Below are 14,563 nucleotides of genomic sequence, written 5' to 3'. Positions count from 1 at the left end.
AGGGCGCGACTCTTTCATCGCATTCTCTTGGGCTTGCTCAGGAGTAGCTGGGACTTTCCAGCCGGGAGCGTGTTCTGTGCAGCGAGGCCCCGGAAGAAGCAGCCTTGCTGGTGGCGGGAAGCGCTGAACAGGGTCTGCTGGCTGACCCCTCTTTGCACATTGCCTGTGGTTTGTGTTGGCTCGCGGCTAATGTGTCTGACATGTTTATGCTGCTCGTCGCTTGTTCACCGTCTGGCTGGGGCCCGTCCGGGCAGCCGGTAGGGAAGAAGCTCCAGGATTGGGCAGCAGCTCTGGCGAAAGCTCTGTGATTGGGCAGCCAGAGGCGGGGAAGCTCTGGGAATGAATGAATGAACGTTATGGAACCTAGCACCTGGAAATTCACACATGTCATGGTCACCCTGTGGCACAGACGGGGCGTGGGCGGTCAGGCCTAGCGGTCAGAGGCCAGGAACAGCCTCAGAGTTCAGAGCTGGAGTCGGGAACCAGGAGCCAAAGCGAAGGGTCAGAGCTGGAGTCAGGAGGTGAGCAGGTGAACAGGGCTAGAGCAGACTGGGGCAGACGCAGGAGTGAGGGTAAGCATAGAGCAGCCACTGGCCTAGTCCGGCTGGTAGCCTAAGAGCCAGCCTGGGGACACCTCTCAGTTTAGTGTCCACATCCCCAAGCCACAACCTCAGCAAAGAAACCAAGGCTGACCATGCACCCTCAGCCCAGTAGAGGGTTGCTCCAGGTCACAGGTGCAAGGGCTGCTCGGCCACTGCCCTGGCCTGTCTCTAGCCCTCCTTCAGCCAACGAGCTCAAAGCACTTGACCAGCCTCCCAGACACCCCTGTGAGCTGAGTATTGGTGTCCCGTTTTACCAGTGGGTCAAGTGTGCTGCAGAGAGACAGCATGAGCTGCCAAGGTGAGTCCGCGGCAGCCCTGGGAAAGGAGCCCGGGAGTCTAGTCTCCGTCTCCATAAAGCTCCCTCCCCTCCATAAAGCTCCCTCCCCACCAGGCTATAGGCTACGCTGCCTAGTGGATAGAGCATCGGAGTGGGACTTGGGAGACCTGAGGTTTTTTTCTTGTCTCTGCCACTAGTTTGCTGACTGACCTTGGGCAAGTCACTTCCCCTCCCTGTGCCTCAGTTTCTTATTCTGTAAAATGGGGGTAGTGATCCTGCCCCCTCCTCTGTGTGAAGCACATTGAGAGCCATGGAAAGTGCTAAATAAGAACGAGATAGTCTTGCTGCTCCCACCCACTATGCAGTCACTGCTCTGAGTCTCCCCCAGCCACTGAATCAAGCCACAAAGCTCCTCTAACTGAAACACTGCCATATAAAGAGTGAGCTAAAACCTTCCCAGAAAACATTTCACCTCGTCTGGCCTGGAGAATTCTCTGAGGGCTGCCCCTGTGTCTCCAGGAGACAGGCACCATATAAGGTAGCACCTTAGCTAAGTAACACAGTCATGTCTCTTTGGTTCCAACAGCATCCGTGCCAGACACAGAACTCCAAGGAGCGCTGGCTCAGGACGGGCTGAACCTGCCTCGCTCTGTATTCACTCTGCTCTTACACAGGGGTTTGTGAGCTGAGGCCTGACGTCTTTGTCAGCCATTCGGATTACACACATGGCAGACTGTGCCCACCTCTGCTCTCACTGTGCCTACTGCCTGGCAGACCCAGACCTGGAATGGGTGAACGGAATCTGCTCAGAAGCAGCCCGGGACTGGAACAGCACAGGGTATTGTAGGGCAAGGCTGAGGGGCACTGGCAGAGCTGTGGAGGAAGGGATCCAGGACTGGGATAGCCGGGCGATGGCGTGTAGAGGCTGAGGGACATTGGCAGAGCTGGGTGGGAACTCAGGGCTGCAGGGCAGAGGGTATTGCAGGGCAGGGTGACGGGTCTGTTGGCAGGGGAGCTGTGGGCCAGGCCTGGGCTGTGTGAGGGAACGTGCCTCTGCACGCTGGCTTGCCCTAACTAGGAACCTCTGCCCTTCACTTCCAGGAGCAGTAACAGCCCGAGACAAAGCAGTCAATGGGGAAAGTCTCCGGCTGCCTTCAGCTGGGGTTTGGATCAGGCTCTTGCAAACTAAAACACTCAGATGGGGGGAGGGAGGGGGCAGGTTCCTGCCTGGCTGTTGGGGGGATAAATAATAGCCTGGTGAGTAATTGCAGCGGTGACGGGAGCTGAGGGGCTTATAAGGAGCTGCCTGGCCGGGGGCTCATCCTGGTTGTGGCTGGCTGTAATTTCCTGGGCGCTGAACCGAGCAGTAGCTGTGCTAGGCTACGTGTTTACAGCCTCGCTTTGGTGCCGGGGCTCATTAAGAAATGTCCATTGTTTACGGGAAGTGTTGGCCTCCAAATCACGGGCTTGTGTGTTTGCAGAATGTTACTCATGATGATGGCAGGGAGAATGTGGAGGAAAAACAAGAGATTCTTCAGCCCCCATCCAAGATTCCTCCTTGCCAAGTGGTTGGCTTCCTCCCTGTGTCACCCCCCTTTCCCCTCAGCTCACACTGGCTGACTGGAGCAATGAGCAACCAAGTTCGAGAGGCCTTATTATAAACCACTTAATCGTAGGTGACTCAGTGCCCATTGATGGTGACTCTAAAGTGAGAGGAAGGATGATGCTGTGATTAAGGGACCTGGCTCCTGGGTCCCATTCCTGGCTCTGCCACAGACTCTCTGTGTCACCCTGACGAAGTTACTGAGTCTCTCTAGTCTCTGTTCCCTGTCTGTCGAATGGGGGGATAAAGTGGTGGGACCATCCCTGGCAGTCTGGTCTTGGGGTGGTGCAGTCCCCAGGGATCCACTGGCGCGTCCCCAGGGAGAGCATCTGAACAAACAGAAGATCCCTTGTGTACTGGTTAGCTCCCCAATGCACATTTCCAGTTTCTGCTCACTGGGTGCAGGGACAGTGCTGGCTCCCATCAATCTCTGGAGTTAGACAAACCACCACTGGGGGAACCCCCCCACCCAACGAACTCTGAACCAGGGCACAGGGCTGGGGGTTTACAGGGTTCCTCCCAGAAGCTTGCCCAAGCAGGTTCCTCAGCCCTGGGCTGGCTGCTCTGCATTCCTTCTCCTCAAACAGGACACACACGCAGGACTTGAACCGCAATTTGGCTTTCTGTGCCAGACCCAGATAGTCAAGAATAAGTGAAGCCAGGCTGAAGCACTGTCTCAGTGGGAGGTTATCAGAGAGGAAGCAGCCTCACTGGTGGACACTTTTCTTTGCTCCTTGGAGAGCAGTCAAGACTTTTTTCCATTGCTGGGAGTTTGCCAGATAGTTTATTAATCTAAAGCAAAATAAACTGGAAGGGGACGGAGAATTTTAAATAAGCTTCATGCTGGCCTCTCAATTTGTAGGTGAGATATTTCACACCAAAGGTTTTGCACATGCAAATCCTCAGCTTTGTGCATGCAAATGGAGTAGGGAGGCAGCTAACTACCCAATTTGTGCATGCAAATCAAATTTGCAACAACACAGACTAAAATCACCCTCCTCAACATTAATCCCCCATCTCATCCCCTTGTAATTAGACCATTGTTCCTAAACTCCTCGTTGAATGTAGCATCTGTCTAATTTAGAATGTAAGTGCAATGGGGCAGGGACTGTGCACCCGCTGCTTTGGACAGCATTGTCCCAAATACTAAGTAAAAATGACAAATCCTTATTTCTGTGTGCACCAAAACCAGGGTGTCAAAAAGTCATGCATGTGAGAACTCGAGCTTCAAAATCCCAATTGTGGCAGTTGTGTTTGGAAATCTGGCCTGGAGAGAACAAGAATGAGACAAAAAGATTATGTTTTTTTGCGGGGGAGGGGTGGTTTTTGAATGTTTTAATGGAGGGTGGATTTGCTTTGCATCTGTGTATGTTCTGGGGTGTGAGCGGTTCAGCTGTAGCAGAACAATGGCCCGTTCTGCAGGGAATTATCTCATGCAGGCACCAAACCAAGAACCTTCCCAGTTACTTGAATGAAGACAGAAAGAACAGGGGTGTGGGTCAGGAGGGGGAATTAAAACCACCTTCCCTTTTCTGTCTGAAGCAGAGCCCATGCCGGCACTGGCTCTTCTAGGTATGTGGGTGCCCGCATTGTCCCCTCTTCCCTCCCCATCCACTGAACGTGCTGGTCCTACATATGGGGCTGGGGCTCTGGCGGAAAGACTGGCACGGAGAGGACCAGCAGAGCTCCATACACACACAGGCCAGAGGTGCAGCTGGAGAGCGGGTGAAGGAGTTCCCTTGGAGTGAGCAGAGCTGTGTGCCTGGGAGTCTGGCCCAGACACTTGGGTAACACTTGGGAAGGACACAGCCGCCCAGGAGGTTGGTACGTGGTGAGACGAGGCAGGAGCTCTTACAAGATGTTGTGTCCGGCAGGCTGGATTATTTAGTATCCCCTTTTAAAGCTATTTCTTTGCCCTTCCCTTACACCTTCTGCTCCAGGATCTCAGAGCAGATCCTGTCACCCCTCTCTGATAGACAGGGAAACCGAAGTGGGAATGTGACTTGGCCCACATCTCATAGGGAACTTGCAGCAGAGACAGGAATAGAGCCCAAGTCTCTACTGTGCTTTAATCTCGGACCATTCCCCACCTCCCTCCTGTCTCTGAGTAGGTCCCCGTTAGTACACTGTGGGGAGCACTCACAGATCTGTTGTAACTGACAGCACCTGGGGATCCCAGTGACAGCTATGCACCGTGCTCACCTGCTGGGCCAGCCACGAGCTCCCTGCTGGGCTGAGGCTGAGTCCCTGGGAACGATCGCACCATTCTGTTAGCAAGCATGCATCGCTGTCTTCCATCACGGGGGTGCTGGGGCCGTGCACCCCAGGTACACCCCAGCTTCAGCCTGCGACCTTGCATGTAATTAGCGGCCCCTAGTCAATGGGCGACTGCCCACGACTGGGGTCCCTTAGAGTTCTGAGCCTTGCTGTTGGAATACAAAGTAGCCCAGTCCCTGAAGCTCCGGCTGCCCTTTCCATCTCTGCTAGATTCAACAAATGCACTTGTGTAATTATTTTGCTGTTTGGGGGGCAGGAAAAAACTACCCCGTCTCAGCTCTCGTTAGCAAATGTATGGGAGCAGCTCTCCTGACCAAGTCATTTGCCCGGCAAGGCGAGTGGTTTCCGTTCGAGGGGCCTGATTTAACAGCACCTTTCCAAGCCAGGGGCCACCTGGGCTGGCTCTCCAGTGCGGCACACGAGAGGCCAGGGAGGCCACAAGAATAGGACCATGGATCAGATACTGACATGCATTGGCTACGCGTTCTCTGCTGCCCACGCCGGGAGCGCTGCCATCCTGGGGCCTCACAGGCTGCGGCTGCGTAAGGCAGCCCCAGTGCGCGAACTTCCAGGCTTTCTCATCTGCCTGAGAATCGTACAATCTGCGTCCTGTGCTCGAAGCAGTAGGGCAAGTTCCTACTGTATGAACCTGCAGGGAGGCCTATATATCAATTTCTGCAAGCCCTGAATTCAGATGAGGGATGTCTTTGTCCAGGTGCATCCGAAGAAGTGAGGTTTTTACTCACGAAAGCTTATGCCCAAATAAATCTGTTAGTCTTTAAGGTGCCACCAGACTCCTTGTTGTTTTTGTAGATACAGACTAACACGGCTACCCCCTGATACTTTGTCCAGGTGTTTATTCACCTTCTCACTGTCCCACCGAGTGTGCCAACCTGTCCTACCTGGGCTTGTGCCAGCTGCTTGGGGCAGTCCCTGGGGCTTGGGCTTCCTCTTCTTGAAGAAACAAACTTTCCTTTTGGCAGCTGGCACAAGGTGCTACTAGGGGGTCCCAAGATGGGTGGATGTGGGAGCCCTTCTCCCACCTGGATTCAGGAAACAATACTGTAGGCTGCTCCAGCCCGCGCTGGTATCAGGGACTGTCATTGTAGCTACAGCGACAGGAGTGGGCAGGGGGTATATTCATAGGCGCTTGAAACCTTCCCTTTGGGTTTTCCTCAGCTGAGATGCATGAGAAACAAATGCTGGCCCTGCGGAAATGTGGCTGAGGGCAGAGGTGCTGTGGGAGCCAGTTCTGCCAGGAGCTCCATGGAACTTCAGTAAATATTTACTGGAACAAGTATGTTACAAGTGACCCTTCCAAGCCGGAACAAACCCTGCAAACCTCACAGGCCTCTTGCACGGCGCGGGGCGAGTTGTTTAGAAATGCTGCCGAGGACGGGTGGGCTGGGGACCTGGGTTCAAGTCTGACTTGGGTCATGAGTAGGCATGAATGAGCCAGTTTGGAAACTACGAGCCCAGTCCTGAAATGTCTGGGGCAGCATCTAGACAGCCACTGGAAATGACAGAATACCCCAAGGGAGCCATTCTTGGGAGATCCCCCCAGCCCAACTCTGCAGATGCGAGACATTTGGAGAATTGAACGACCAAGCATTTGGGAGCTCATCTGGACCACACCCAGCCTCTGAATCTTTGGGGGTTCAGCCGCTGCTGGTCTCAAGTGCTATGGGATTGTTTGTAATCCCTGGAGAACCACCCTCCCCAAGGCAGTCAGGGGTCCCTAAAACAATCCCCTCTGGGGGGGCAGAGTGAGGGCAGGGCCTGGGGCAGAGCCGGGGGTCAAGCACCGCCCCCCCCGCCCCAGGCACATTGGAAAGTTGGTGCCTGTGCCCAGAGCCATGGTTTACACAGGCTCTACCCTGCCTCAGCCGACAGTGATTTGACCCTCCCGTAATGCTCCCCAAACAGAAAACCTAACAGCAAACAGCAAGAACCCTGAGGGTCAACAAAGCATCTCCCTCCTGCTTGGGGAGGGGGGGAGGCTCCCAGGGTAATTGCTACAAGAAACATGTGATTCTTTTCCAAAGAATAGAATTTTATTGAGTAACAAAAACACTGCAAAACAATTCTGGGCAAATTAAAAGCAAATACATTAAACCCTTAAACGTATGGACCCGAGCTTAGCAGGGCAAAGAACATTTGCGTCCATTTTAGCTACATGTACAGCACCCGGGACTCTCCCAGTCGGTGTATGTGAATCTGTGGCTGTCCTGGATGTCCTCCAGTGTGGCGTGGGAGGGGGAGGGATGCGGCCCCTTGACTTGACCCTCGTACGAGTGGGGGACAGTTCTCAAGCCAAGACCTCCCCCTAGAGCCAGCTCAGTGTGACGAAGTGGGACTGTTCTTAATGTTTCCTCTGAATACCGTGTGGGTGCCTCAGTTTCCCCTATGCATTTCTTAAGTCTCCGGTGTGCATAAATGGCCAACAATCTGTATCCTAGGAACAAATGGCCAGGGTCCTTCCCCCCTTGCAAGGGAACAGCTAAAGGTGAACAATCAGGTGACCTGGCTCGGGGAAAAAGACAAAGGCGAGAAAGGAGGGGGTTTCAGTTTGCGGCTGGCTGGGGATGGGGAGTGAGTGCAGACGGGGGTGTCTGCCTCGCTGGGCCCCAGAATGGACCCGGCGGAAGGATCTTGTTTTTTGTATCTACAAGCTCTGTTTTAGACCGTGTTCCTGTCATCCAATAAACCTCTGTTTTACTGGCTGGCTGAGAGTCACGTCTGACTGCAAAGTGGGGGTGCAGGACCCTCTGGCTTCCCCAGGACCCCGCCTGGGTGGACTTGCTGTGGGAAGCGCACGGAAGGGCATATGCTGAATGCTCCCAGGAGAGACCCAGGAGGTGAAGCCGTGTGAGCGTCTTGCCCTGAAGACAGTCTGCTCCATGGGAGAGGAGGCTCCCCAAAGTCCTGACTGGCTTTGTGGGCAGCAGTTCCAGAGCATCGCCCGGGGACTCCGTGACAAACAGCTCTTCACCCTGGGAGCTGCAGCCAGACTGTGGGCAGCTCCCCTCTGAACCCACCAGGCAAAGTAGTCGGCGCTTCGCTAGTCTCTCCCAGCAGGGCAGGTTTTTCAGACCTTCCTGGCACATGTAACCCCCCTGTGACAGACCTGCCACTGACAAGCTGCCTGTGCGGGAGGGGGTGCCAGGGTTAGAAAGCGGGGTGCTGGGAAGCACTCTCTGGGGGGTGAGGCTGACTATTCTCCAAGCTCTGCCAGGCAAAGTGAGTCTGCAGAGAACGGCAGGAAGGAAGGAGGCGAGGCCAAGCGGCCGCCTGAGATAAACGGAAAGCCCCAGCGCCCCTGGCCTGGGCTGGGGGCTGACACACATTCTTGTGGCCTAATTATCTCCTCTGAGGGAGCTGGATTCCAAGGGACAAGGCATCCTCAAAGAGGGCTGGGACTGGGACGGGTTCCAGAGCCCCACAGGGGGCGGGAGAGGAGCTGGGGGGCGAGGGAGGGGAAAGGGGAGGGCTGAAAATAATAATAATAATAAAACTTCCTGCGGTTGTCAGGAGAACATGGGCCAGAGATATAGGAAGCAATCGAGGGCCTTTATCGTGGAAACACAGACTCAGGGAGCAGGATTCCTGGCCAGCTGCGCGCCCAGCCTCGGAGCTGTCAGACGCCACATGTCAGCAGCAGTGGAGCAGGGGGAGGACTGAGTGTCCCACACCAGGCAGCACAGAAGCAGGGAAACGTGCGTGCGTGTGAAGTTCAAACCAGACCCTTTCAGCTGGGTAGGAGTAAGCCCCCTGGAAGGTGAGGATGGGAGCTGGGGGAACCCTGCTGTGGTTAGTGGGGGCTGCATGGGCTGTGCTGGCTCTGGGACTTGGTTCCCACCTGAAAGGGAAGGACAGCCTTGAGAGACCTCAGCACCAGGTGCAGCATGGGCCCTGCAGCTACACCTTCCTGCTCCCAGAGCTTGGGGGCTGTTACCCCTCCGCCGCCGAATACCAGGTCTCCAACTCGCTGCAGAGAGATGCTCCGCCCGTGCCTGAGCCCAAGTGGCCAGCCAAGCGGCTCCAACAGCTGGAGAACGTCATGGAAAACAACACACAGTGGCTGCAGAAGGTAAGATCCAGTCAGGGCCTGCTTGGATCGCAGTGGTTCTTGTATAGATTGCAGCAGTGCCCACAGCATGCCAGTCCCTTTCCAAACACAGGGCTTGGCCTGCAAACATGCAGCGTTGCCAACCTCCCTCTGGGCTCGGAGAGTCAAACGGGGCTCCCTCTGCCTCTTGCATCAAGGGGCGACCTCTTGCAGCTTGCTACCTTTCTGCTGCCGATGCACGAGTCAGGCTAGGACCCAGCTCGCTCTCCCCTAACTGCTGCCTTTGCAGCAGCAAAAGCGTCTTTGCGCAGTAATGTGGGTGGATGTGACACAAGGCTGCACTGTCACTTTTCTGACCATAACCATGTGGCGCTGGCTTCCTCGAGAGGCTTTGGTCAAAGTCTGTGCCTGGGAACTGCTGTATAATTACTTTGTTAAAGGGACCAAACAGGCTTCTCACCTTGATCCAGACAGTCTCAGCATTATTGCAGGTAAGTTACCCCTATAGATGAGGAAAACAGTACAAGGGCTTGGATCATTTAAATGGGCAACTTCTTTATTGATCCTGGGAACCTAGCATCTCGCCTAATATTAAATACCCCTTTTAAACTGTTTAAAAGGTTAGATCTCTACTAGCCCCCTCCTGAGTGTGACATGCTTTCTGTCTCTGTTCTCAGACCCGTGTTCTGCTACTCGGCTGTGCCTGATGTTCTTTTACCGGCAGAGCCGGAGCGGAAAAATTCTTTTTCTGTTTTTCTTTCCAGTTATTTTAAAACCCAGGAAATCACAGTCACTTGGGTTCATAGGTCTCTCCTTTGCGAGCCGAGAGTTTGAGAGTGACTCTGGTACCAGTTACACTGGTGTAAATCGGGAATAACTCCACTTACACCGGCGAACTGAAGTAAAACCAGTTTAGAAGCAATGTCAGAATCGAGCCGCATGGGTGAAATCCTGATCCTTTTGTCACTATTTCTGCCACTGACTTCTCTGCTGCCAGGATTCACCCCGTGCCTGCAGGGTATATCGGGCTCCTTCCTAACCCATAAATACCAATTGCTTTGCATGCAGATACCAACCAGGCAGCAGAGGGGTTGTTTCCTTCCTCTTTGTTCCCAGGCTGCTATGGGGGGCATGTGTCTAATTCAGACTACGTTACATCTCTTTCCAAAGACGACCTACGCCGGGCAGAACAAACTTCTTTGCACTCTACCAAAGCAATAAGCAAATAGTTGCACTAGGGGAGAATTTAATTAAAAATAAATCCCCCCAAATAAAAACCCCATCAGATCAAGGCTGAGGGCATGTGAGCAGTACAGGGGAAAGTGTCGGAACGTGATTAATACCGAGCATTACAACGCCCTTGTGTTAATACATATTCCTGTGCACTCACTGGGATAGCATGTAGTGCAGCATTGAGAGCAATGCTGTTTGCTGTGCAGGGGTCTCTGGATGAGACCTTAGCTCCTGCCAGCTCAGCATGGACTCTAAGGATTCCACGGGACGGGATTTGCCCCAGAATCCTTAGCTGTGTCACTTCTGTCCTATCCGGGGTCCGTTGTGGAGTTGTGGCTGAATTTTCGTGGTGCTGTGTGCAGAATATACTGCGTGTCGTTTGAGGACCCGTTGAAAGACAAGGGGTGGCAGCGACATAACCTGCAGGATTCTTGTGATTGTGCCATATGGAGGCACAGTCTGGGAAGCCGCAGCAGCTGACCCAGACTCCAGGCAGGCAGAAAACATGTGTCTGGGGTGAGGCAGCAGAGTTTTGTTTCTAGGAACTGGGCGATTTAGTCGTCAGTGCCGCTGAACCTGATCTGCATGGAAAAGTCCCCTTCTGTCTGCCAGCACATTACAGGTTCCTAAGGCTGCTGCCCCCCCAGGGGCTCAGGTCTTGATCCTGCTTTTACAAACATGCCACACACTGAATGCGCAGGGAGGGCAGGGTGGACGGTCTGGGTGGGAGAGGGTGCTCCCCAGGCCGTCCTGGCCCTCTGGCACCGCAGGGGTTAAATGGAGATGCACAGACTGTTAGGAAGTGGACTGGAAAACATTCTCCTCAGCTGTTTCCTTTCCCTGGACACCCAGATGTGTGTTTATTGCCCAAGAAGCCATGAATCATGTTGTCTGGGGTGGAAGGTAAACAGTGCTGATCTGGTTCCCTGCTGAGCGGGACCCAGCGCCGCGAGCGGAGCCAGGGGGCTGCTCCCAGGCACTCGTGTTTTCAGCCCTGCTGGGATCCAGCCACAGTTTCTCAGGCAGACTCATCGGGGAAGCAGGATTCCTCCAGGGCCAACTAGGAGCAGGGGGAGCCCAGCCAGAGGCGTTCTGCCACAGGGAAAGGAGACACGGTCTGGTGAATTGTAAAGCCATAACGCTGGTGGCTGAGCGAGGGGCAAGAGGAGGGAACAGCAAAGAGGAATGCCAGGGGCTAGCTGGCTGCTTCGTACCAGGCCTCTCTCTGGTCGCTCGGACTCCAATCGTATAGCTGGGATCGTCACCGGGAGCAAGATGCCCTGGGCTGGTGGCTTCATCGCCTGCTAAAGCCCCACCCTGGGGCCTCTCCTTGAGAAGGCAGGTGCTGATGTTAGGGCCTGTCTCTCACCCCTGGGTGCTGAGCTGGACCGGCCATGTCAGCTGGACAGCAGAGGGGGAGCAGCAGCGAAAGCCCAGGTGTCTGGTATGGCCCACTCAGAAGTTCCCCTGCACTGAACTGCCAGCACCGCCGCCCTCAGTCTCCCATCCAAACGATGACCCGGGGAGAACCTGCTTCGCGTCACCGCCCAGGATGGCTGCAAGCGGTGGGGGGGAAAGCAGCAATTAGGGCCCAGCTGATCCAACGTGTGAGGACCTGGTGCCAGCCTCCTCCTGACAGCCCCTGCTGCTGCGCTCCATGACCTGCTGATGGAATGTGGACACCCCGGGCGTACCGGGCGAGGGGCAGCTGGGGGTTCTCGGGCTCTCTGACAGCCAGTAGACACCACGGCGGATGCAAAATAGGATGGGCCGGTTCTGAGCCTCAGCAAAGTGCATCATCAACCTCGCCAGGAGTGTCTGGGGGACAGGGCTCCGTAATCGCTCAGCTGCAGCAGAAGGGAGCAAACTTCACTCCACCTGCTGGGCTCAAAGAGCCAAAGGCGGAAACCGCTTGGCACTGACGTTTCCCCGTGAGCCTCTGCTCAGTGTTTGCACATGAAGCTCAGACACGAGGCTGTCGGCTCTTCCCTGCAAACATTTCCCCCCCAAATCTCCCATTATTCTCCCTCCAAACCTCACACCGAGGCGCTTCGAGCGTGGTCTAGGCCCCTCGGAGAGGGGCTACCTACCTCCGGGAAGCAACGATGGATAGGCTTGTGGGTACAGCGGTGCATTGGGACTCTGGAGATCTGGGTTCACTTGTTGACTCTGCTTCAGGCTTCCTCGGTGACCTCAAGCAAATCACTGAATCTCTCTAGGCCTCAGTGCCCCATCTGCAAAGTGAGGATAACTAACCGGTCCGTTCCGAGAGCTCCCCGGGGCAGGGGCTGGCTCTCACTGGTGTATATACGGCACTCAGCACAATGGGGCCCCAAGCACTGCCAAAATAAAGCTGTGTGTGCCCACAGAAGGGAGTTATAGGTTTTGTGCAAGGAGCCCAGGTTTGAAAATCAGGCGTCTTAGCAACACAGGTAGGGGTGGGGTTCCTTCTGCAAGTCAAAAAAGGCCCGGCAGAATTGTCTGTCACTCAGCGGTGGAGAGCCGTGACAACCTTGGTGCCAGGCTCATGCCCCTGGTGGTGCCACATGGGAACCGGAAGCCTAGTTCTGTCAGGTGAGTTGGAACCTCTGGTCAAGGACAAAGGGACGGGGGATTTTACAGCTCATGCTGACGCTGCCGGCACTGCTGTATTGTGAATGACTCCGCTTGGCCATCGCTCACTCACAAGAACGAAGGTTTTCTGGCTGACCTGGGGCCTGTTCTTAGCTCTGCCACTGACTCAGCACGTGACCTTGGCCAAGTCACTCAGCTTGTCTGTGCTGTGAAAGACGACCCTGCTGAGTTACAGTATCAAGCAGGCCTGAACAAGCCAGGTTTAACATCATGTCGCCTGGTCCTGGCCAGCCGACCCTGTGTTAACCATGACAGTCTGTACCTCAGGCGTCTCCTTCATTGACGGGGATCATGACCCTGACTCAGTTCATTAACATCTGCAAAGTGCTTTCAGATCCTCCTGCGGACAGAGCCTGGTATTCCTGCCAGACACCCAGCTTCCTGTTTATAATCTGTTCTTTTGCTGAGACCCCCCGGGCGACTCTCCCCAAACAACCCCCACCCTGTAACTCCTTCCCGCTGCGACTCAGCCACCAGCACGTCAGGAATGGAATGCGAGAGGCCGCCTTGGGCCTGCTGTTATGGGATATGGCAGGGAAGCCCGTCAGACAACGCTTTCCAGCCATTGTGGCTTGGAAGTGGCCAAATCAGGGTGGTACCACTGGAGTTAAGTCCATTTTTATTGACCAGCGCCCATTTCAGGGGCGCTGGTCAATAAGGGGTTGACAACCCCACCCCCTTGTCAACAATCAGCTGGAATCTAGCAGGTTTTCTGATTTACTTTGCAATTTTGATCCGAATCGGCAGTTCCTGGCTGCTCAGGACCAAAACCCAGTGAGAGTTTTGCCCTTTCAGGATAGTCTCTGGTGGGTTCACGTAACATCAAAGAGACCCAGATTTTAAAATAAAAGGGCTTTTGCAGAGTAGAAGGTGACCAGACAGCAAGTGTAAAAAATCGGGACGGGACGGGGGGGAATAGGAGCCTATATAAAAAAAGACCCAAAAATCGGGACTGACCCTATAAAATCGGGACATCTGGTCTGCCTGGCTGAGTAACAGGCCTTGTGCCAGGGATATGGCAACCCGCTGGGGGAGGGGAATGAGAGTGGAGCCTCCTGGCACATTTGCAGCTCAATGAACCTGGCTTTGCCTGAGCAGTGTGGGCCTGTGTCTGGGAAGGACGGCGTGCGGTTAAGACACTGGCCTGGGCCTCAGTTCTTGGCTCTGCCAGATGGTGGGTGGGAGCCTGGTCAAGTCAGTTCTGTGCCCTTCTCCTCCCCTTTGTCTTGTCTAGTGAGACTGTGAGTCACGCGGAGCCAGGGCCTGTCTCTTGCTGAGTGCACGTGCAGTGCACACCACCAAGGGGCCCCCACTCAGGTGGGACTTCTGGGCACAAGTCAGAGGACTGAGGATTCAGTGGGCCAAGCAGTCCTTGCAATCAGCCCCAGCGTACTGCCTCACTCTTTAATTCCCCTAGAGATTCGACTGGTTCCTAAGGTCAGTATCATCCCAGTTTCCAATGGCCTGGTTCCTAGCCCTAGTTCTCAAGGACTTTTAGTTCCCTAATAAAAGAGAACACAACACTAAATACCAGCAGATGCTCTTTAAATAGCGGCAAGGGGCCAGGTCCTGCAGACATGCCCTGCTGGGAGGTGGTGTTTTACTACCATGAGCCTCAGGGCTTTGGTTATAGAGCTGCCCATCTCTGATAACTGCCCCAGAAGGAGGCAAGGATCTGAGGGTCTGGGCCAGCAGCCTGTCTCCAGAACATGTGAGCCTGTGTGTGAGCCATCGGGAGGTACAGTGGGTGTGCATGTCACGGCCGCTGCATACCCAGGATCAGTCTCTTTCTGAGGTAGGAAAGGTGCCTTGAAAACCTGCTCCCATCCTGCTTCACGAAGGAGAGAGGTTGCTGTGAGGGAGGGAAT

General features: G+C 54.7%; 1 protein-coding gene across 2 annotated transcripts in view; it reads left to right on the top strand.

The window, feature by feature from the left end:
* The window catches only part of LOC117868219 (angiopoietin-2-like), a 29,133-nt gene that overhangs the window by 842 nt on the left and 13,728 nt on the right, over positions 1 to 14,563 (top strand). The window contains exon 1 of one of the 2 annotated variants that reach the window (XM_034754008.1): positions 8,275 to 8,849. The exons of the other annotated variant lie outside the window; for it this stretch is intronic. Within the exon in view, the coding sequence (XP_034609899.1) occupies positions 8,544 to 8,849 (306 nt within the window). The 5' untranslated portion in view covers positions 8,275 to 8,543. Of the gene's footprint in view, positions 1 to 8,274; positions 8,850 to 14,563 lie in introns of those variants that run through there. 2 annotated transcript variants of the gene reach the window in all.

The sequence above is a fragment of the Trachemys scripta genome, chromosome 20 (genome assembly GCF_013100865.1).
Source record: "Trachemys scripta elegans isolate TJP31775 chromosome 20, CAS_Tse_1.0, whole genome shotgun sequence".
Taxonomy (NCBI): domain Eukaryota; kingdom Metazoa; phylum Chordata; order Testudines; family Emydidae; genus Trachemys; species Trachemys scripta.
The sequence above is the reverse complement of the archived record's forward strand: the minus strand, read 5'-3'. Positions and strand labels throughout refer to the sequence as shown.